The 24,377-nt window shown below is 41.1% G+C and overlaps 1 protein-coding gene across 19 annotated transcripts in view; it reads right to left on the reverse strand.

The window, feature by feature from the left end:
* The window catches only part of Snap91 (synaptosome associated protein 91), a 114,726-nt gene that overhangs the window by 24,402 nt on the left and 65,947 nt on the right, over nt 1–24,377 (reverse strand). For 8 of the 19 annotated variants that reach the window (XM_076917492.1, XM_076917488.1, XM_076917487.1 and 5 more), the window contains exons 11-20: nt 18,841–18,868; nt 15,717–15,826; nt 13,739–13,851; nt 8,188–8,202; nt 7,895–8,056; nt 2,350–2,457; nt 1,463–1,738; nt 1,169–1,246; nt 930–1,001; nt 462–545 (exon numbers count right to left, since the gene is read on the reverse strand). In XM_076917492.1, the coding sequence (XP_076773607.1) occupies nt 462–545; nt 930–1,001; nt 1,169–1,246; nt 1,463–1,738; nt 2,350–2,457; nt 7,895–8,056; nt 8,188–8,202; nt 13,739–13,851; nt 15,717–15,826; nt 18,841–18,868 (1,046 nt within the window). The remainder of the gene's footprint in view (nt 1–461; nt 546–929; nt 1,002–1,168; nt 1,247–1,462; nt 1,739–2,349; nt 2,458–7,894; nt 8,057–8,187; nt 8,203–13,738; nt 13,852–15,716; nt 15,827–18,840; nt 18,869–24,377) is intronic. The other 11 variants (XM_076917503.1, XM_076917501.1, XM_076917502.1 and 8 more) reach the window with 5 other exon arrangements.

The raw sequence follows: 24,377 nt of genomic DNA on the forward strand, positions 1-24,377 counted from the left end.
AAAAATACTAAATTCAGTGTAAATAAACAGCATTACATATGTTGACACCTAACTGGCTTGTTTTCAATTCTGAATTACCTATTTTATGTTTTATGTTGCTCTGAAGGACTTGAGAGTGTGAACATAACCAATACATCAGGATCTTTGAGGAAACAGTAGAGAGGGACTCTAAACAGGTGATTAAAAACAAGGATGAACAAAAGGCTGCAAAGAAGAAGACGTCACATGGAAAACACTCCAGATTTGTTAGACCATGCACTGAAAGTCGTGATGACGGTGATGGCGGCACAGACATGGGAAAGGTCGATGGTGCAACTTAAGTTCACATGTAAGAAACAAAAGCAACTTAAGAGTCAAAAGAAGCAAAATGAATTAGAATGAAAGAGGAGAGTCCACTCAGAACATCAGCAACAACAAAAGACTCCAGATGATGTAAGTGCTGAAAGAGGAGAGATACGCACCCCCAAAAAGGTCTATGACACCCGAGGACTCCGCCTTTGCAGGAGAGGCAGTAGATGCAGGAGACGGCGCTGCAAATGCGTCCACTGCAGTGAAGAACAGGGGAACATGGCGGTCATCCTCAGCCATTTTGAAACCCGGACCTCAATAATGGCCTCAAGATTTCAGTTACAGAAAGAGAGTGGAAAACTCTTAACAGTTAAGGAAAGCAAATGAAAAATTGACTCGTCAATAGTAGAACAATTAGTGGGAAATGGGATTTTTTCTTTTCCAACCTTATATTTGAAATATCAACCTTTACCAGTTGCTGATGGGCTAGAGAATGAGATTCTTCTTTTAGGTGAATTCTGAGTCTTAAAGCACATAAGATAAACCTATATGGTATTAGATTATCTTTCACTACCTGAGTTCCCCCCACCCATGGCCCTCCAGAGACAGCTCTGAAGGCTTGACCTAGGAGAAGCACTCACCAGATAAGAGGTCAGCAGTGAGAGAACTCTCAGGCACCGGAGAGGCCCCTCGTGGTGGGGAGGAGAAAGCATCTTCCAAAAGTGAAAGAAACCAAAACCAAGCAGAAGTAAGTAGCAGAAAGCTGAAATCAGAGTCACACGTCTAACAAGTGCATTGATCACAGCAACTATAAGGGGCTTGACCAAGGACAGACACGTCTACATAAACAGAGCTGAAGAAAACGGTTGTTTTGCTTTACCTGTGCCAAACAGGTCTATGCTAGGAGCCGCATCTGGCTTAGGTGCTGCAGCAACTTCAGGAGCAGAATCAAACAAATCTAAGACCAAGAACACACAGGCCTTCACTCAGTCTGGAAATCAAGCCTGTGACAGCATCACTGGCCAGTTTTCTGACAGAGCATCCACAAGGACTCTAGGTTAAGTAGTAAATGGAGAACCATTTAACTACGCTTTTCATGCATGAGTCACGTGTGCATTATAGGACCAGGTTCAAGCCACCAGATGAGAGAGATTTAGTAACAGTGACAAATTACCACCAAAGATATCTAGAGCAGGAGGAGCGGCGGCGGCGGCGGCGGTGGCAGCAGCAGAGGTGGTGGCAGTGGTGGTAGCTGCAGCAGCGGTGGTGGTGGTGGCAGCAGCAGTGATTGCCACAGCCGTGGGAGCAGGAGAAGGAGCGGTTGCAGGAACTGGAGGGGCTGTGCTAGCTGTAGGGGTAACTACAGGAGCGCTGGTCTCAGGTGGCTTCATTGCAAAGAGGTCCAGCTCAGGTGCAGCCTCTGCGCTACCTTCCGATGGGGCAAAAGGGTCTTTTGGAAAGGAAAGTGGAGACACACCGCAGCATCAGTCAGGAAGGAGCAAGAGACAGAATCGTAACTACAGGTAAGAAGACATGTCACACACATTTACATACTAGCTAGGCCTCAAGATTACATGGGTTTCACTATTATCTTATTAGCAGATGGGATGTTTTTCTGAATAAAAAAAGAAAATACAGTTGGTACTACAAGTTTGATCTGAAATTTTTTGTAGGGTGCTGTGGGATTAGCCTATAGTTTTGGTCCAGGGGTCATTATTTTTCATGCCCTTACCTAATCTAGGCAATTTGGTAGCTCTGAAAGTTCATTAAAACATGTCAATATATTTGAACTCAATATCATAAAGGATGCGTCAGAGGGGGAAAAACATTAAGAGAGCATACTTGCACTGAGAAAAATTGTCAATCTTGAAGAATTGCCAATTTTGATAAGTATGCACTTCGTTGTCTTAATGTTTTAAGTGTTGGTGTTATTTATTCAGTTATGAGGAATGAGTTTCACACTAATAAGAAAACAAAATTAGAAAACATATGGCCACATCTAACTATGCAGGTTTCACGTTAGGACAGGAAAACGACAGACTGGCTCATATGTAAACCCACCATTTCCTGAGCATGCATCAAGAGCTGCAGCCACTGGGGCTGGGGTAGCCGGTGCCGTGGCCCCTTCGGGTGCTGCAGGGGCCTCCCCAGGAGAAGCTGCAAAGGCATCTTGGGTGCAGTTTTAAAAATAACAGAAATGAAAGGAATAAAAAGAGAAGAAAATATAGTAAAAGAACCAAGTTAAGTTGTGAAGAAAGCTCCCTTATACAACACGAATGTCTCATGCACCGTTGGTAATCACAGAGTAATTATGTTTCGTGCGTCTCCCTGTTAGCTAACCCGTGAATGGTGGTATGCAGATACTACTGAAGGCCATCGTGATCCAACCAGATTCTCATTGTATAAGGGCTCTAAAAAGCATGTTTTAGGTTTCATTAGAAATTAATGGATGCAAAAATTAAAACAAAATAACTTTACTATGTAATTTAAGACATTAAACTTTCATGTCCAGATAATACTTCTTTGCTGCATTTTTTTTCTCTTATACCTCTGACTGGTGGCTTCCAGAAAAATCCAATGTCTTTTCTGTATGCAAATAATATTAAATAGACAATGGCTATATAAATACATATCTCATATTTAAAATTAGTCTAATGCAGATAAAAGAATCATAATGTTAGCATGAAAGGTTTAGTAAGTATTCAGAAAAGTCTTCACTAACCTTGGAAAGAATCGTCAGATATAGAAGAAAGAGTCGAGGAAATAAACAGCTAACCAAATGAGGGCATGATGCTTAATGTCTTTATCTCTACTTATATTTATTGTTTTCAAATATTATTATATTTTCTAGTTATTTGGAAAGTGATCTATTTCCAACAGATTAAAAATATAATTTCATGTTTTAAGACGATACATGCATTGTTTACAGAAGGAACTCCATTCTCATACTAGTAGCCCCAGTTCATAAATACACTTTGTGTTTCTTTTTCCAACGCTAGGGGTGGGACCCAGAGCCTTGCACACTATGTTCTAGCCCTAAACATACATGGATGGCTGAGGGATGCAAACCCTTCCCAGTGCATGCCCACGGCAAACCACACTCATTGTGGAGCTTACGTAGAGTCTTTTGTTGCAAGAATGAAGACAAAATCCTTTGGAGAATGGGATCAACCCACGAGTTCCTGCCATTCCCCATTTCCAATAGATTTTACTGGTGTGTCCTAGAGCACTGACCCTCACTCACTAAGAGGAATTGGTCAAACAGGATTGGGAAACCTCACACAGCATAGCTGCTTTCTCAGAGAGTCATTCAATGTGTTAAGCCTGAGGAAATCCTGTGGTCAAGGTCGTTGTTTCTCAGTTGAATGCAGCAAGTAACAAACTTGTCTAGGTAGAAGAAAGTTAAGTGACATACATCTTGAATCTTTATGTTTTGCAGAATAAAAAAAAATAGTAATATTATAAGAGGCTCATTTGAGTTAAAAGTTTTTTTAAACACCATCAGAGCTCATATTAATTTAACTTGATTGCTTTTCTCAGCTCTCCTGAGGGAATATGTGCTATGCTGATGGGGGCTGGGAACATGGGGATAAACTGGAGAAAGAAAGCCACTCCAGGGACAGGGCAGACCCAGATGACACCAGAGGGCTGTGGGCAGCATGAGAATTCCAAGGTGTGTGTGTGTATGTGTGTGTGTGTGTGTGTGTGTGTGTGTGTGTGTGTGTGTGTATGTGTGTGTGTGTGTATGTGTGTGTGTGTATGTGTGTGTGTGTGTGTATGTGTGTGTGTGTGTGTGTGTATGTGTGTGTGTATGTGTGTGTGTGTATATGTGTGTGTGTGTGTGTATGTGTGTGTGTATGTGTGTGTGTGTATATGTGTGTGTGTGTGTGTATGTGTGTGTGTGTGTGTGTGTATGTGTGTGTGTGTGTTTGTGTGTGTGTGTGCGTGTGCGCGCGTGTGCAGGCGAGTGGGTTGGGTAGAGGAACTCTGGCAGAGGAAGGAAGGGAGGAGTCCTCTCAATATTCTGCCATGGTTCAGGGATCTTTCTTTCCATGGCTGTATACCCAGAACTGAGGTCAGTGGCTCTGGGGGCGGAAAAGACATATTTTTGAAAATTATTAAAATTTAACTTTTGTAACTATTTCAGATGCGCCTTTTATTACTTCCATTCTGTAAGAAGAGAACCAGAGTTCAGAGATTTCCAAGTATTCTACCCACACAAAACAACGTGGATCAGCACAGAACTTCATCTAGCCATTCCATAACCTACGCTACCTTAAAGCATCGGGTTGCACATGAGAATATAGGGAACTTCTATTTTTTTCAGTTGAAAAAATAACCTGGGTAGTTTGATGAAGGCCATGCAGCCCATAAATGGCTGAGTTGGGATTTAGTCCATTATGGTCTGCTGGAGCTTTGCGTGTTCCGCCATTAGACTAAACAGTCCATGCCTCTATGCCATTCACTGCTCCTGGGATGAATGTATTAGTAACAGGTTCCGGCAGATGCTTTCAGGCTAGGCTCTTCAGGTTGGTCACTTATGTACAAGTGAAGCCTATACTAACAGCTACACTGCTGGAGGGGTTCCTTCTACAACACTGCTCTTGCTAGTTACAACTAAACATTAGGAATGTGACTACTGAATCCCATCAAAACTTAAAGAGAAGAGCCCCTGCTGCCACCCACATTAGAAACTTCTTACACTCTCACCGAAACCTTTCCCTAAGACATAAATGTGGGTAGGGGATTTTTGTCCCCCAGAGTCTGTCCCCTGTTTCCATCACATGTGTGTCAGGAATGAGACTCAGGTCATCAGGCTTGGCAGCAAGCACCTTTCATAGGAGCCTTCTCAGCAGCCCCCAACTGGGAGATTTTAAAAGAGCAATGCTATCATTTATCTGTGTGTACCGTACATAGAAACTTAAAGCACAGCGTTCTTAGAATTCTGGTCTGTATGACCACAGAAAGCAGGTTCTGTTTCTTAAAAGTTTGCCTTAAAAATAAAAGACTTTGTAAATATATCTATCAGAAAAGACAAAATAGCAACTTAGATGGGCTACTCACGGAGAATGAATAATAAAACATTTTCAGAGATAAATCTGAATATTTTTTCAAATTCTTATTTTACTAAATAAGATTTCTTAATACTCATGAATAAATACTCATAATATAAATAATTTCTTAATACTCATGTACTAAAATAGATTTCTTAATACTCATGATGTTTGTTTTAAACTCTAACATTTAAAATTTTATATTCATGAGGTTTTGTAGCTGTATTTTTATGAAATTAAAACTTACTATGCTTATTTCTAGAGAAATCAATATTGATATAAACATTACATAGAATAAGAATATGTTTTATATCTCTGAGATGGAGTCTTACTATGTAGCTCAAGCTGGCCCAGAACTTAGCATAGCTCTGGTTGGCCTCAAATTTGCTATTCTCTTCCATGAGCCAGCACATCTGAGATGAAAATATTTTTTAAAGTTACTCAAATAAATGTGGCTGATACCTTTATTCAAGTTCAAATTCTTATCCATCTTAGAGATCTAAAATATTTTAAGGTGGCCAACAAAATGGCCTCAGAGATTTAAGCTTAGCATTTATTTAAGACAGCTCTAAATGATTTGTTTTAAACAAAACAAAAAGAACATGAAACTAATCAGGAGAAAATGACTGAAGACGATAAAAGAGGCAGCGGGGTACACAGACACCCGACTGTGGTGGACGGGGCTTTCCTGGCGGTCTGAGGCAGGAGGCAGCTCATAGAGGTAAGCAGAGAAATAAAGTCCATGATAAGACTGACAGAGGAGCTGTGCTTCACTCACGTCCTTGCCAGAGGACAGAGGGACATGATGACAGCGCATGGCAGCTGTGACTCTGCAGTGCCCCTTAAGACTTATATTTAAAGGTAACAATAATGTCACCATGATAGCACTGACAGAAGCACAGATTTTTCTACTTGACAGACACGAATCACAAACAGCATAATGGTTCAAACAGCGTTTTAAAGGAACATCTGGGGCTTTATTGTTCTGGAAAGTTAAGAGGAAAGCAAGGCAGACCTGCTTGATATCTGAGAGATAACCAAGCTCTTTTCATGGAGACTGAGAAAAATAAATTTCTAACTAGCAATGGCTACAGAAATGCTTCAGTGCTAAGAGTGCTGTGTGACCCGTTCACATTTTCTGTTGACCTTACATGAGAAACTTTCAGACCCAGTGCCAGTAGCAGGGCAGAGAGAGGGAGGTGAAGAAGTTAATTTTAAAAATTAAGCTATAACTTTTTTTTCTTTAACCTTGAAAGAAAGCACAGCACTGACAAGGGACATTCTGCTTTTGAGAAGTCCCTGCTAGGGAAACCCTGAAACATCTGTAATTCTCTCCTCTCTGCTTTTTAAGGAGCACGTTTCTTTTTGTCGGAGTGAAGACACAGCACGGTGACAGACAATTTCGTTGGTGAAACTGCAGCAGAAATGCTATGTCTAGCTAACGCAACTTGTCTTGGACAACTTCAGAGCCCAGGGCACTGCATGCAGCACAATGGTATGTAACTGTGTAAGTGTTCATCACCAGGGGAATGTACTGATTCCACCATTGTCTGCCAAACCTCTCCTGGCTTCACCACCACTTGCTTCTTTTAATTTCTTTACAATATTTTCAAAATGTCCTGGGAAATATGCTATACAGTAATGAAGAAAAATGAAACTGTAATGAGTCTAACACTGAAATGAGTCTAATGTGTGCATGTGGTCCAAACACTTCTCTGAGTTTGCATAGTGGCTCCACTCGGATGTAAATATGTAGATGAACTGGCTTCTGATGCTCTTTGTGTCTGAGTGTATTATGGAGCATTTCGATAGGTCAGAACTGGCATCTACACAGAAAGCATATTTCTGAACAGTCCTTTCTAAAACTGATTTGCACATGTTTTTAATCAGCATGCCAAGTGCTGCTCAGATAGCCTCTCAAAGTTCCAAAGTCAAGATGACCCTACATTTTCCTTGAACACAACAATCAGAAGTATAGGTCTAACAGTCTCTGTTAAGGCATCTAAATTTTAATTCCTCTCATCTATATCTCTCTATATAAATATATCTATAATCTATCTATGTATCTATCTATCTATCTATCTATCTATCTATCTATCTATCTATCCATCCAGATATAGGTATAGATACATTATTGGTCTAAATGCTAAGAAATTATTTAAGCTAGGATTGTTCTCTCATGATCTTTAAATATTCCCTGGGCCAGTTTGAGTCTAGTCCCAAAGCCACACCTAAATGTGTCAGAAGCCTGTGATCACTTGCAGAGACCCTGAGGCCATGTGTGAGCCAGAGTTTGGCAGCATCTTAGATCCTGATGTAAAATCCATTGGGCTCAAAGGGCCACAGCTTCTGCTCTAGTAGTGCCAAAACTACAGGGAGAAGAGCTCACGAGTTTAGCACTGTCAAGCATATATGAACCAATACTAGAAAAGTACTTACACTCTGCCATATTGATAACATACAGCATAGTATAAGGCAATTCAGATGCCTTTGGTCTCAGGTGCGTCAGCCATCTTGAAAGGAATGAAGGAGTAGTGGCTTGACTGACTAACCTCCAAAGAGATCCACTTCCGTAGTGACAGCTGCCACAGCTGCGGTGGTTGAGGCAGAAGCTGAAGCAGGCTCAGTGGTTGTAGTAGGAGGGGAAGGTTCTGGTGCAAATGGGTCTGAAATCGGTGCTTCAGAGGGAACAGAGGAAAGTGCAGCCAAGGAATCTGTATTTCACCAGAGACACAGCAAAAGAGAGAGGAGAAAAGGACAGGAGATAGACCAGACTCCTAAAGGCCACAGGAAGACGGCTGTGGACGTCTCTCACAGGAGGAGTTCAAAGACAAGGCGTACTCACCCTCTCCCAAAAGGTCTATCGATGTCCAGGTGGCGGCAGCGTATGAAGAGATAAAGAGTTCCAGCTGAAACATCTGACTGTGCTACTGTGCAAGCAGGGAGGGCCAGGGGCTCATCTGAGCCTTCTGCACTTCCCAGACCATTTGCAATCAGAGTACAAACGCATTACCAACTCTCACCATGGAACTTACAAGTAGGAGGAGACCCTAGGTAATCTCTAGACCAAGATATTCATTTTACAGGTGGAAAAACAGTGTTCGAGAGAGGTTGGGAGTCTTACATAACCCTGAAAAACCCAATCTATATCCAAAAAAATCAAGCTTTCTCCTCCACTATCCCCAGACTCTGGCTCAGTTAGCAGAGTTTTGTTGACTGTTCTTTATTCCTTTCCACTCTCTGTCTTTGAGACTGGGCTCCCTGTGTAACCTGGTAAGGCTATGTTCTTATGTAACTCAGAACCACCTGTCTGGGGGTGGCACTGACCACATCGGCCTCCCACATCAGTCATTGATCAGGAAAGTACCCACAGGCCAGTCAGATGGAGGCAATACCTTAATTGAGGTTTGTGTCAAGGTGACAGAATTAACCATCACAGCAGATCTCTCTTAACAACAGGGTCTGTGATTAGTCTTGAAACCACGATTTGTAAAGGATTTAACTACAGACACAAATTAAAGTAGGAGGATTCATTTCATTTTTTTAAGAGATACATAATTGAAGGCCTGTTTTGCATTATAAAAATGGCTAGAAAATATTCACTGTAACAAAAGATGTTATTCTCATAGCAAAGAAGCTGACATTCTTCAGGGACCTGCACTGGACTGTTTCAAGTGACTATGGAGATTAAATGTGCTCATTTAAAGGCTTACCTATTCCTGGAACACATCAAAGGTTCCATAAGGAAAGCTAGGACTATGAATTTCAAAGTGCCTGTAAACCATCCAGTGTCAGGTGTGTCTGTAGCACAGCCTACAGACTCCACACCTCAGATTTTCTTAACATGGTAGGAAGTAGCTCATAAAACCCACTTGTATTATAACTAACAATACACGTGGAAAATATTAGTTACATTATCTCATAATATTATTTTTCAAAGGCATGCTGTTATTAATTTCAGTTTTAATAAAACCTTAGTAACAATCTTATATTTCTCAAAAAAAGCAGAAACTTTATGTTAAGTATTTATAAGAAGAAATTGTGTGTTTTTCCAGGCCTTAGATACAGATGCAAAACCACTCATTTCCTTGTGCTTCTAAAACACAGATTAATCATGAATAAATGAAGATATTCTTTCTTTCATGAAGACAAGGGTAGGACTCAAAACATCTGTTTTTTCTGTCAATGGGCTTGTTAGCAGTCTGATTAAAAAATAAATTTATGTGTAAATTTAAGTTAGACTTATTAAAATAAATATTTGCTGAAATTTCATTGTTTTATACTAATATAAAAATATTATCATGACAATGTATCTCCTGAAATGGAAATGTGTCAATAGCTGTAACCCCACAAAGAATTAAAGGACTTCACCTTTGCATATTTAAATCCTTTCACTAAAGGTCAGATAAGAAACACTCAAACAAGCTTTTAGAGTTTATATTTTACTGTCTAGTTATATAAAATTTAATATCCAATATCCAAAAGCAGACATGGCTTGATGGTAGGAAACAAGACTGGTAACCTGATTTTATGCTTTACTTAGTCAAATGAGGCAAATGCATCTACAAGGAAGCCTCACCCTCAGCTCCAGCAGCCTGAACAGGAGAAAGCCGGAGAAGGGAGTACTACTATCCCATTTCATTTGAGAAGGTTCTCAAGGTTTAGTTTTCTTAGCAACTGAGGTCTAATTGTCAGTACCCCTCCCTCATCAAATGCTTTAGTTCTGGGTATTTGAGAAGCTGTCTAACCAGGCAGGCAGGCAGGCCTACGCCAAGGCTTTCCTCTGTGATGATTGTGAGAAGTGCTCCATCTAGTGGGGAAGGTTAGAAGAAAAAATAAATTGCCTCAAGGGCAGTGGTAAAGGTCACCAAACGGTTCTAGCACTAAAACGTGAGAAGACCATATTGAGATCCTGTAGAAACCAGGAGACTAGAAAAAGGCCATTGCGGATACAGGGTAATGTAGTCGATAGAAGAGCAGAAGAGGAATATGGGGGTGGAAAGCTTTATATAGGGGTGAGACTGGCGGAAAGGGGAGATGAGAGAAAAGGCGGAAGGTTAACCTAAAAAATAAGGGCTATGAAAAAGGCACATGAAATCTATTACCTTGCAATATGTTTTTTTAAAAAAATGCTATTTACTTTTTTTTTAAAGGTAGTTTTAAGAAAAATAGCCTGCATGGCTAGAAAAATCTGCTCCCACCCAACTTGTTGGGATGTTCCCCAACAAGTCAAGGAGACCACAGAGCCCTCCAGACAGGATAGACTTTGGCTATTCCTCTTGCTTTTCCACCAGTTTAGATAATAAGATCCCACTGCTGAAGACTCTATATACTTGGTTGTATGACAGCGAGAAATCAAGCTGGAACTGGGCTGTAAAAGCCTCCCTGCTGCTGGAGAAAAACCAACAGCAGACTTACCCAGGCAACGTGCCAGGCGAGATGTACCCACTTGTGCAACGGTGGTACTACAGTTATGAGGGTAACCAGCTGCCTCTGATTGGACTCAAGGCCTACTCTACAGACTACTGGTATCTAAGCCTGCTACTGTAAACCTCACCAAAAAAACACACACCAGAGAACATGAGCCTTAGGGGGAAACTGAATACTGTGGCTTAGTTGAATTGCTAGAGTCGAATTACCTTATAAATATTTATGTTTATACCCATAGACAAATGCTACTCTCAGTCTTAATGAGAGAAGCCTCTCTTCCAGGGAATGGTGGTCAATGCACAGATTCACGGATATACGAGGTACTGGAATAAGTAACAGATGAGTGCTTAGCCCTTAACACAGTACTTTCTCTGTCCTCTTTAAGACTTTGGGAACACTGTGGGGAAGAGGGTGAAAAGAATGTAAAGGCTAGCAGATGGAGAGAAGGGTTTTTGAAATGATGTCATCAGTCAATAGCAAGCCTCTGCACCCACGAGCTCTGCAGCAGCTGTGAATGCCTGCACTGTAGCCGTACAAGATTAAGTCTCTCAACAGTGAGGCGCTGGAGGACGGGCTCAGGCTCCCTACTCCTCAGTGCTGAACTGTTTGCTACTGATAGGCATGGGAGCTGGAAGTCACTGCCTTCAGTAGTGTACCCTCATGTGACCTCACCAGACTCCAACGCACAGTTCCAATCAGATGGGACCGATTAAACTACATGAGTCACAACGCAAAACCAGTCATGAATCTGGGAAAGGACTGGTTGGGATATGGAGTCACCAACAGGAATGTGTGCTAGTTAGTGCTTTCGTCGCCTTGACACAAACTAGGGCTATCCTGGAAGAGGGAACCTCACTTGAGAAAACGCCTCCAGCAGACTGGGCTATAGGCACACCTATGGACATTTTCTTGATCAATGACTGAGGTGGGAGGGACAGTAGTCCTGGCTGACCTAAGAAAGCAAGAGGATCAAGCCAGTAAACAGTGTTCTTCCATGGTTTCCTGCTTCCAGGTTCCTGCCTTCAATTACTGACTTGACTTTCCTCCCCAAAGTCACTTTTGGTCCCAGTGTTTTATCACATCAATAAAAGCAAACTAAAACATATGGGGAAGATGTAAAAATGAGTTTAGGGGTGGGATGTATTATAAATTATCAGAACATATTGTATATATATATGTATGAAATTGTCAAAGAGCAGAACTAAAGTATGAACACATAGTGACTTAAACGCATGACAGAATTAAAAATAACACATTCACATAATATCCAAGTCTTTTTTTATATAACCCAATGAACTTATAACTAAAATTAACATTCTAATTATAAAAATTTTATTATTAAAGTTTTTATGAATTTCATGGCTGAGAAAATTTGACTTGATGGTATGGATCTGAAAAATTATCAAACAGGAACACACAGTATGTTATGTGAATGCAAACGATCATTAACAAAGCAAACTTGAGTATTTAAGAGATAAAGAAGAGAACAAATGGGTGCCCTCAGGAAGGAAGGCCTTATGCAGGCTCTCCAGCAACAGTCTTCCTTCTCAACTGAAAGGCAATAAAGTTAGCCTTTTAGGAACATACTTATGTAAACATTTAATAGCTGTAGCCCTAACAGTTGACTCTGGAGAATGTCTACATGTTGCAATGTTCACATGAGCTGCTGAGCTGTTACTTTTGTTACCAAACACCTGAGTAACCACATGAAGAGATTACAAAGACTCAAGGATGGGCAGACTCAGGAAGGAGGGGATAAGTGCCAGTGGCGATCCAGGAGCTCCTTCCTGTCTCAACGTCTGAGCTCTGCCACCTGACCCTCACACACTGCTGTTACTCAGACAGAATCCTCCACTTGGACTCTCCACTGTGCAGTCATGATGGTTAGGACTTCTGGTCACGGGCTTTGCAATAACACAGTGAACGTACCGCAGCCCCCATACTCCTAAAGGGAAAGCTCCTGACCAGGGCGCACTTCTTCTGTTACACTACTGTGCTTTTAATAAGTTCACTCAGAGTCTATTTAATTATCTAGAGCAACGTACCTTCATGTGACTGTGTTCCTTACTGTTAATTAAGGACACTGATTCCAAAATGTTCTATTAAATTACAGATCTTGTCTCACAGTAGTAGAAATATTTTCTCCCTGGGAGGAAAAGTAACCTAAAGGGCATGAGTTTTCTTGCCTAACGGGATACCAGCAGCTTCCTATGGAGCCCAGTCACCTTAGCCTAACATGGCTGTGCAAATACCTGTCAATTCCGGTTCATCAAATACCCCAAACCAGCGTTATTGGCTAACAGTTTTCTCTTTTCCCAGCTGTGTTGTACCTTAAACTCTGAAATTTTAAAGGCTAATCTGCTGTTGTAGAGCATAGCGCTCACAAAGGACTCTGTGAGAATCATTAGGAAATCACTTTAATTTTACCTTGTCGCAAATGTTTCTAATCAAACATTTATGAGGTTTGTCTGAGGCCTGAGAAGCAATTGGAACTGAAATGCTTAGCTGTGTTTTCTTTCAGCCAACCAGTGTAGGAGAGCCCTTTTTTCAGTTTCATAAAGTCAGATGCAATGTGAACAACATTACAACCTAGGCACTATATTTGACTAAACCAAATTGTTAATGCTTCTTAGAGTAACCTGGTAAATTCCTGGAAGGAATTAACCTAAGGTTTCCATTTCTAGAAAATAATCACTAAAAATTAGATTTTAGAATCACAAAAATATACTTCTTTTGTTTCAACTTTAGATGGTATATAGCTATTTGAACCTTTAAACTGTATTATGTGGAATTTCTGTGTCCTTCACGATATGTACTTTGATCAGCTGATGCCATCTTGAGCAAGTTTCCCACCAAGTTTCTAACAGCATTGTTGATTACCAGAACACAAAGACTGTAATTACAGCTCAAATGAAAACAGTCACAGAAAATGCCCCACAATACAAAGGCCTGTTCGGCTCACTCACCTCCCCACGCGGTGGCTCCCCCCGTAGGTGGCGGTACAGGTGCTGCTGCCCCCGCAGCCGCTCCAGAGAAGTCTGGCTGAAGATCCAGGAGGTCACTCGATGGCTTAGCAGAGCTGGAAGAAAAGCAGGCTTCACAATCAAACTCTGAAATATTACAGTGCAAAGGGGTTTACAACAAAGATGTGTGAAGAAATCAAAGATTTGTGTGGTATACACAAAGGCTTGGAATCACTGTAAAAAAATAGATGGTTGGGTTTTGAGGGGCAAGACATCTCTGTCACTCCTCTGCTCTGCCATTATAGCAGAGGTAAGTCACTGACAACACAGAAGATAGAAATAAATCATCACACTCCATCTCAATAAAACTTTATTTACAAAAATAGGCGATAAGCTGGGTAAAATCCCACAGGACACCAAAAAATACTTTGAGGGTATTTTTTTCTAATACAGAAAAAAACTGTTCAAAGAATTCGCAAACCAAATAATATTAAAAAGAATAAAAGCTAATTTATTTATTTATTTTATTATTTTTCCAAACTAGATGATAATATATCATTTGCCTCTCAGCAGGCTCACCTTCCAAATAAGCTTAAGTTTTACTGTTCAAAGCATGGGCTCAAAATGCTGAGTTCCTGGAATCTTAGTCATAGTGAAGCCTTTCAGGCATATCCCATTGTTACATCATCAGTCATCAGGATCTTTATTTTAACGTGCTCTCCTATGATGCCCAGCTACACTTAGATCTGAGAAGGACTGACTATAAGCTCTCTAGTCCTTGGAGGCTCAGGCTCCCGATCTGACTTCAGACTTCATCTTTATTCTTTTATACAAGATGGATGGCTAAGCAATATTCTGTTGAAGAAAGGAGTCTGATGCTTCCAACCCCTGAAGGCTCTGCTTCAGTAACAGATGTAAACACAGCTAGACCAAATAACAGAAAAGGGAAATGTATTCATCACTAAGAGCTGAATTGAGGGCATGTGTGCATCCAGGGTTTGACCCTAGCACCACACAAATAAAAACATTATAAGTAATAAGAGCTTAATCAAACTTTTCATAAGAAACTATTTTGGTGTGTCAGCAGAAAGCACTTGGTTTTGCCAACATATAAGAAGCAGAAGCAAGCAAGTGTAGCACACAGTAAACAGGGGAGTGATATGTATATTCATAGCTGCTTAAAATGGAAACCTCTAAGAAACATCAAGTCTTTGCATAGACTGCATTCATAAAGGAGTCCCAGACACTCTAAAATGAGGCTAGAATCTCTCATGGTGAAAGAAAGATCTGACCCAAAAATATTATTTGTGGAAGCCTTTCTGGGTTGGTAACTCATTTTAGGGAGTTTTGAGATTTCAGTCATTCCTGTTATCCTGTTACAGGGCAGATGGGTGTATCTGAGTTGGTTAGGAACATTCCAGTGGTCTCTTCTTATCCCTTTAGTAGAGTTCATTCCATGACCAACCAATCAGCCTGTAACTGTGAGGTTTATTCAACTGACAGGGTTTTATCACATAGCCCAGTCTGGCCCCTAACTTGTTATATAGTCTGGACTGGCTCTGAACTCATGATGTCCCTAACTCAGACTTCTGTGTGCTGGGACTACAGGCTTCTGCTACCTGTTCAGGGTTCCGAAGCACTCTGAAACACCCTTTAAGTTTCTCACAGGAAGAATAGATTTTATTAGATACTTTACGTATCATCTAACCCCAGAAGGACCTGCAGTATAGGAATCTTTCTTCTGGATATTTCCCTAAATTTACAAGTGACAGCATAAGTCTCCCCAAGGATTTAAGATGTACAAGCTTAATTAAGAGCACAAAAGAACTCACTCTACGCTTCAAAAATAACCCTAAGTCACATAGTATCAGGACTGGACTGCATCGGGTGAAACCGTTTAGCATCAGAACGGTACATAAAAATACAACAAAAAGCGGTTCAAAATGCTAATAAGGAGTCGGCTACATACTCGTTAACTGACCTGACTGGAGCAGCCGCGGATGCTGTCGCAAAGATGTCAACTGGCGGGGATGTATCGATAGTTTTAGCTGGTGTAGAATTAGGAGATGTAACAGTTGTGGCTGGAGAAGACTGAAAGTGAAGATCACAGCACAGGCACATCAAAAAGGCATCCAGAGCTCACTGAGCAGCGGGGCTCTGGCCTGCAGACCCATGACCTTCCAAACAGTTAGTCTGCAACTCCTCACAGGAGGAAAAGCTCAAGAGAAACTGAAATCAAGAACTATAATAATCACCATGGCCCCAAATGCACCCCGAGCGTGAACAGTTAAATGTAACATAAAGTTTTGCTAAAATATGTGGTCTAACATTAGAGGGACTCCTAGTTGTGCATTTAAAAATAAGGCCAAACATATTTCCTAAACTTAAAATTATAAGGACAACAGGTGTCAAAATAATAGTGACAACTGCTATAAAACCAGTATTTTTTTTCCCTCTCAACCTAAATATACTTCATATCTTCTCAGACAACTTCAACATCTGGACATTTAACTTAAATACTTCATAGTTGGCGGGGAATAATCCACAAGTAATATTCAAGTTGCTGCAAGCTGAGGCTATGACTATATTCATTAAACTGTGAAATAAAGATTTTAAAGTGAAATAAAATCTTTGGGCTGAGAAGATGGTTCAATTGGTAAAGTGCTAGCCATGCAGACATGGGAACCTGAGTTCTGTCCTCAAACACGGATATACAAAGCCGGGTGCTATAGTAATCCCAGCACTGGGGTGTGGGGGCGGAGATAGGTGGAGGCCCGAATACCACATCAGTGATGTCTGAGAGAAGGTAAAGTGGGCCTAGAATGAAAAAGTCACCTGATATCAACCCTAGCTTTCAAAATACATGTATACACATGCACACACAAATATCTTGTTTCCTATAAATTTTAAAGAGGTATTAACAGTTTATGTATTAGAAAATTAAGATTCTGTGGTCACTACCGCTATTCTAAGTCTACTTTATCTGGTGTATTTAACTTTCCAGGAAATACAATGTATGGAGCCCGGGAGCAAGCAGAGGCTCTGTCACAATGTTCACATACAACAGATTTAAAAAGTTATAAAGGGTTTTAAAACAAAGGATGGATAAGAAAGTTATGGGCAATTCTGCCACTGTGAGAATGTCCGGGATTCACTTGTGCTACCAAATGTCTAATGCTATCAAAGTTCAATAGGCATGCAGCTGCCAAGTGGTGAGCACCTTGAAGAGATAAACACAGGGGCAGTGTGGCTACTCTTACCAGGAAAATCACAAATGAATTCTCCCTGTGTGACAAAAAGGTTAAGGCTTCCTAGGAGAATACAACAGGGAATCGGAAAACACCAGCTATACAGTTAGAGACATCATTCTCTATGCTGGACACTGACTGCTCTAAAAAAAAAAAAAAAAAAGACTTCAATTTTTAAATCAGACTTGTAAATAAACTTAGACGTTTATTTACATAAATAAAGTAGCAGGGAGACCATAAGGACACCAAATATACTACCAATATCAATGCAGACATGAAGGTGGACAAAAGCCTGTAACAAATGCCTTGTACCAAGAATCGCTAATGTAATGGGAGAACTAAAAAAAATACAGCAGTGACAAACCCAGACTGTCCTATAGGAAGCCCTGATTAGGGCACACTAAAGACTTACGACTCTTATGACTAAAGTCATAAGCTGAAAATTTTCATGCAGGCAACATGGTTTTAATGGCTTGTCTTTGCATCAGAAGAATTGAAAAGATTTCTGCTTAAATTGTTTTCAGGCCCTGTGAGAATTTAAACAGCCAGGCAGGCACAGGCAGAACACATGGTATTTGGGACTCACTGGCACAGTCATAATGACATCCCCGAGAGTCTGTAATGGCAGCAATTACATAATGGAAATCTGTCAGAGAAAAGCACATCTATTACACCTCTGCCTACAAATGCAACGGCAGATGTGAAGTGCAGGCTGTGCGAGCACATGCTCTTACTAGGGAAAGCCCTAACCCTGCCCCTTCACTGCCTCAGAAAGACTGATGGCTGAAGGAATTAGGAAGAGTACTTTAGCAGGTATGCTCAGGACAAAGGCCCCTAATAACAGTTTCTTCCTGTATCATGAAAATACACACAGCACCCTGTGCCAACCTATATCACAGAGGTACAATATGTGAAAAGAGTTTTAAAATTATGAAACATCATACAGATATGTACGGTTTCAGCTGTCACATAAGTACAGAAAAAAAAATCTCACCTGTTTAAGAACTGGAGTTCCAAGAGAAAAGGGTTCAAATCACATATAAAAATAACTCAATCTTTTCTCAAAAATGTAAATCAGGTGATCCATCTGTTTTACTCCTAGATGTATACCCTAGCAAGTTAAAGATGGAGTCTCAAGCAGATATTTCTTTTTTACACATATTTTAAAAAATATTTTATTTGTGAGTATGTGTATGTTCCCAATTGTCTAAAGGTATCATGAGTATTCAGTGCCTATAAAGGACAGAAGAGGGGCGTCAGATTCCCTTTCAACTGGAGTTACAAGAAGATGTAAGCTGCTCAGTGTGGGTGTTAGAAACTGAACCTGGGTCTTCTGCAAGAGCAGTGATTGCTCTTAACCACTGAGCCATCTCTCCAGTCCTCAATCAGACATTTCACACTATAGTTATATCGGTACTGTCTGTCATATCGACAATCTGGAAGTCACTTAAATAGCGACTGGAGAAAAAAAATGAACAAACTGATAGTGTGTGCGTAGAAGACTGTTATTCAACCTTAAAAAGAAAATGGCTTCTGAAGCTATTGCTCATCCCCGAAGACATTAAGACTTAAGCAAAACAAATAGCTTATGAAAGGACAGACTGTCTGGATCTCCTTGGATGAGGCATCCAATTTCTAGATGTAGAAAGGATGATGGTTTCTAAGGACTGAGGTCAGGAGGAATGGGCATTACTGTTTCAAGACTCTAGACCTTCATTTCTGGAAGATGAGAAAAATCCTAAGAGTGTGTTATGGTATGACTGCTGCATTGCAGTATAAATACACTTGGTGCTTTGAGTTTTACAGTTAAAAATACTACATATAAAAAGAGAATACCCGAGAAACAACCAGACTTACCTTACTTAATGGGGAGGGAGCACCAGATCTAAAAGAGATACAGGAAGATCAAGTGTGAGTGTGCCTGACTGCACCCGGCATTAGATTCTTTTCACAGAGCTCTTTAGAGCCACAGAAGAGCTTACAATGGTTGCCTTTTGCTTAGTGATGTCCTTTTACCAATACTTCCACTGACTTACAATCTCTTATGGACAATCTCTTAAATTCAAAATTATCTTCTCTGAGTCATTATTTATTATTACTTATGTCCACCAAAAACCACAGTTCAATTTTCAATGTCTAAAACTTACCCAAGGTTTATGAATAAGCACAGTATTGTAAGCTGATACCTGCTTATTATTTCAAAAGTTAGAAAGCTCAAAACAAAAACAAAAACAAAAACAAAACCAACCCAGAATCGTATATTGCAGTTCACTTAATTTCAACGGTTATGCATTAAAGAAGGAACCCTAGAGAAAAATGAACAAGATCCCCGTGAGCTGTGTGAATGAACCGGACCCAACATGCGCAGTCACACTCCTGTTTGTGTGTTATTTTCATGCCTGTAATAGAAATGCTTTAGAGAAAAGTGTTCCCATGCTTTTGCCGTAACCAGTGGGAGTCTGGAGAAGAGCAATGTCGGTGCTTAGTTCTGATGGAGGAACTAAATAGCCTTTACAGTTAGCACTGAGCCGCATGTTTGAAACGTTTGCCTGTGTGGCTCACACTTTCCTAACCTGGGGGAGCCTAAAATGAACAATAAGACAAAATGAAGCAAACACGCTCCAATGGTAGCCGTAGTCAGGTCAGCTGTAAGGATGGCTGTCCCTCAGCTCAGAGCAAATACCAAGGTTAGTAGCTGGGATTTTGTCCAACACTATGCAAATTCCACCTATTCACAGACACTGTGTGCTAGCTTCTCCTACCGGACACATGCCCGTAATGCCCCAATTCAAAGGCTCTGCTAAAGTAAAGTGATTCTGGTTTTGCATCTACAGAAAGGGATTTAGGAACCAAAGAATCTAAAACACCATAAGGTTACAATCTCATGAATTTTTGGATCATTTTCCACTTGCATAATTTCCTCCATAATTATGGGAAGGGAAGGAAATGAAATATATCATATGAAAAAATTAAATAAAAAGGAGAAAAATTAAAACATTAAAAAAAAAAAAAAAAAAAAAAAACCAAACCAAAACAATGTTTACTTGGCAAAAACAAAGAGACCACAAGCAGCTTTTGACATGATCACTCTCTGAGAACAAATTCCTTTTTCTCCCAGTCAAGTTTCATGAGCCAATTCTTTAAAGTACTGAAAAAAAAAAAAAAAAAAAAGCAACTGAAATATTTACTAGCCAATATATAAATACTGGTAACAGCTTCCTACCTCACAGCAAGTACAACAAAAACTGACAGAATACTGCCCCCTGCTGTTAAACAACTCAATTTCAAGCTGTGTGAAAGAAAATTGTAATTGGTACCATAATCCTTAGCATTTAAATCCCACAAAGCATTCTTACTAGTGATGCCTGTAGCAACCCCATGGATTAAACAGACAAGGAGAGAATGGGCTGCCTCTCCTGGACACCTGCTGCATTACACCCAACTGTCGTCTCTCCTTACCCATCTTCCTCACTGGGGGCTAAGTTCTTGAGGTGAAGGAAGACAGCCTGCTGTTTTATTCCCCGAGCATGTTATACAGCATCTGGCATTTTGGGTGTTATTATTTACAAGTTTAACAATGTATTTATGTGCTTATTCTATAGTCACCAAGGAGCCAAAAGTCTTATGAAATTGTCTCTGACCCAATGCGACAGCTCAGTGGATTAGTGGAACCAAGCTGGCAACAGGAGGGACCTCTGTCCCTGCTGACTCTATCCTACAGCTCAGCGTGACACTTAGTATACCAAACGGGGAATAACACTAATTTCACTCTTTGGGGGAACAGACAAAGGTGTGTCACACAGCACTGCACTCATTCAATGCACGTCAGCGTCACACAGCACTGTGTCAGCGTCACACAGCATTGCAGTCATTCAATGCATGTCAGCGTCACACAGCATTGCACTCATTCAATGCACATCAGTGTCACACAGCATTGCTGCACTCATTCAATGCACGTCAGCGTCACACAGCACTGTGTCAGCGTCACACAGCATTGCAGTCATTCAATGCATGTCAGCGTCACACAGCATTGCACTTATTCAATGCACATCAGTGTCACACAGCATTGCTGCACTCATTCAATGCACATCAGTGTCACACAGCATTGCTGCACTCATTCAATGCATGTCAGCGTCACACAGCATTGCAGTTAGTCAATGCACGTCAGTGTCACACAGCATTGCAGTTAGTCAATGCACGTCAGCGTCACACAGCATTGCACTCATTCAATGCATGTCAGCGTCACACAGCATTGCTGCACTCATTCAATGCACGTCAACGTCACACAGCATCGCACTCATTCAATGCACGTTAGCGTCACACAGCATTGCAGTCATTCAATGCACGTCAGTGTCACACAGCATTGCACTCATACAATGCACGTCAGTGTCACACAGCATTGCACTCATTCAATGCATGTCAGTGTCACACAGCATTGCTGCACTCATTCAATGCACATCAGCGTCACACAGCACTGCAGTCATTCAATGCACATCAGCGTCACACAGCATTGCAGTCATTCAATGCACATCAGTGTCACACAGCATTGCAGTCATTCAATGCACATCAGTGTCACACAGCATTGCAGTCATTCAATGCACATCAGTGTCACACAGCATTGCACTCATTCAATGCACGTCAGTGTCACACAGCATTGCACTCATTCAATGCACGTCAGTGTCACACAGCATTGCTGCATTCATTCAATGCACGTCAGCGTCACACAGCACTGCAGTCATTCAATGCACGCTGGTGAACAAGAAGTACTAAAAGCAAATGGTATTTGTGTCTACCATAGCAGCGTTTTTTGTTTTCTTCTGTGTTTTAAGTTAGGGTTTCTGTGCAGTGCAGGAAATTGCTCTGCAGACCATGCTGGATTTGAGCTCAAGAGATCTGCCTGCCTCTACCTCCAGAGTCCTGGGACCAAAGGTGTGCGCCACCACTGCCTGGTTTCTGATTATCGTAGCAGACATTAACAAATGCACATACATTGTCACAGTGTTGGGATGGTTTTGTATCGCTGCAGAATGCCGAAGAAAATATCTTCACACCATTTACGCTCCTTGCAAAACTGCCCTGGCCTTGTGCAGTGTACCAGGAGAAAAATCTTTTATTTACCAATGAAAATACCTTTTCTAAAAGTTAAGAGGGTTATTTGTACATCTAGGAGATACTGTTAATTAAGATGCAACAAGACCCAAAGGAAGGAAGCAAAACCATCCTTGCCAGTCACCTTGAGAGAAAAAAAAAAGAATACATAATAGAAACATAGACGCACCAGGAGGACACTAACAGACACACTCATTAATTTTCAAAATTCCAAATACCACATATCGAATACCAGGTGGTTTTTGTTTGCACTTTTAGTAATCACCAAATGCAAAATCGGTAACTTAGCATGGTACTCACCCTTCACTTAAGTTCCCATGTAAGCAAAAACATACAGAGAAGAAACGAGTTAACTATTAAAGCTTGTTTTTTTTTCTTAAAACCAGAATAAGCAGAAGACAAACCAAAATGTGGTTTCAGCCGATTAGTGAAAAGAATCTGACAAGCATTAAGTGATTTTAAAAGGCACTAGAGAAAGTTATTCTAAGTTGAGTGAATTTAGCTCTGGACTACGGAGTTTCAGTCCCTATTTCTGAAAATGCCTACTGGTAATTTTCCTCAGGGAGCCCTCAGTGGCCACACAAGGGCAAGTTCAGAGGCAAAGGATGGTGAAGGAGCCTGAAGATGGGGAAGAAGGCGCTGCTGACAGATGCACTGGAAGCTTTAAGGAGGGGGGGGGGAGGGGGAGGAGCTGGGCAGCGCTCAGCCTGAGAAAGCAAAAGCCTGGAGAAGCAGCTTGCAGCACAAATACAGCTCTCAATAGGGAGAGAATGTGCAAATGCGAAGCCCTTCACTACTGGGGCAGGGTTCTCAGCTTCCAACAGAGGGTGGTCCCAGCTATTCCAGAGAGTAGGTGTTTTAAATTGTTATGTGGTAATCTCACATCAAAAGCCATTCAATCACAGCTACACTGGAGCACAGCTTGGCCTTAAAACAACCCAGAGAGGTCATGTCATCCACAACTGAGGCTGTGCAGCCAAAAGTGTCTGAAAAACTCCCCTACTGAAAATTAGAGCAATACAATATCTATATATAAAACTATACCAAACTAACTTGAGGGGGGAAAAACAAAAGAAACAGCACATAGCAGATAAAATAACTACAAAAATGTAGCATCAAGACATCGTAGGTTCTGCAAGAATGCTCAGAGAGAGACTGGAAGAGAGTTAAATTTTCACAGCTCTGCCACTGGTAAAAACCAAACCAACCAATCAACCAAACGCAAACCTGTGTCCAGCCTGTAGCCCTGCGATGATCTGTTCCTGCGCTATCTGATGAGTTAAGTGAACTCCGTCTGAGGCTGAGACCACTAATGACAAACTGCAAGCTGACTATGTAATGGGCCCTGCACTAAGTGTTCAGATAATAGGGTAAGAAACAGTCCCTACATTTAGAATCAAGAACTCTTATGGAATTACACACGAGGATGAACAGCCACAGTACAAGCAAGCTCATGACTAAGAAAGGAAGGCTTCACAAGGAGGCGGCCTTGCAAAGGGTCCTTCCAGGAGGCATAGGATTTACATAACTGGGAGGAGGGAGGCTCCAAGGCTAAAGAAATACAGTGGAAACAAGGAGCAAATGCCGGAAAATACAGACAATTCTGATGTTTGTTACAGAGGTGGGGGGAAAAACCTGGGAAGTATTTACAGTGAAGAAAACAGTCGATGACTAAGTACCTAGGCACAAAGGCAGCATAGCAACCAAACCTGTGTGAATCACTGCTTGCTACCCCCTCTACAGATAATTCTGGAGTAATGTTAGCAGCATGGTGTGTCTAAGGCTTATGAGGAGGTGTGTCGCTGGAAACTACACTCAAAAGCCTTTCTTTTCTCATACTGCAGTTGGGAAGTCTTGGTATTCAAGGATGCTTGTGAAACTCTGCCTATCTGAGTCACAACCAATCACAGTAGCTTTAACTTTTAAAGAGTAACATTTTTTTTTTTTTAATTTATTTATTCGCTTTACATGCCGATCATTGTTCCCCCTCCTTGGTCACCCCCTCTCATAGTCCCTCCTCCCATTCTCTTCTCCTTCTCCTCTGAGAGAGTGGAGAGGCCCCTGGACACCCCCTACTGCAGGGCTTGGCACTTCTCCCACTGAGGCCAGACAAGACAGACAAGTTAGGGGAATGGGTTCCAGACAAGCAACAGCTTTAGGGACAGCTCCCACTTCCATTGTTAAGGACCTACATGAAGACCAAGCTGTACATCTGCTACATATGTGCAGGGGGCTTAGGTCCAGCCTGTGTTTGCTCTTTGGTTAGTGGTTCAGTCTCTGAGAGC

Source organism: Arvicanthis niloticus, chromosome 21 (assembly GCF_011762505.2).
Source record: "Arvicanthis niloticus isolate mArvNil1 chromosome 21, mArvNil1.pat.X, whole genome shotgun sequence".
NCBI classification, from domain to species: domain Eukaryota; kingdom Metazoa; phylum Chordata; class Mammalia; order Rodentia; family Muridae; genus Arvicanthis; species Arvicanthis niloticus.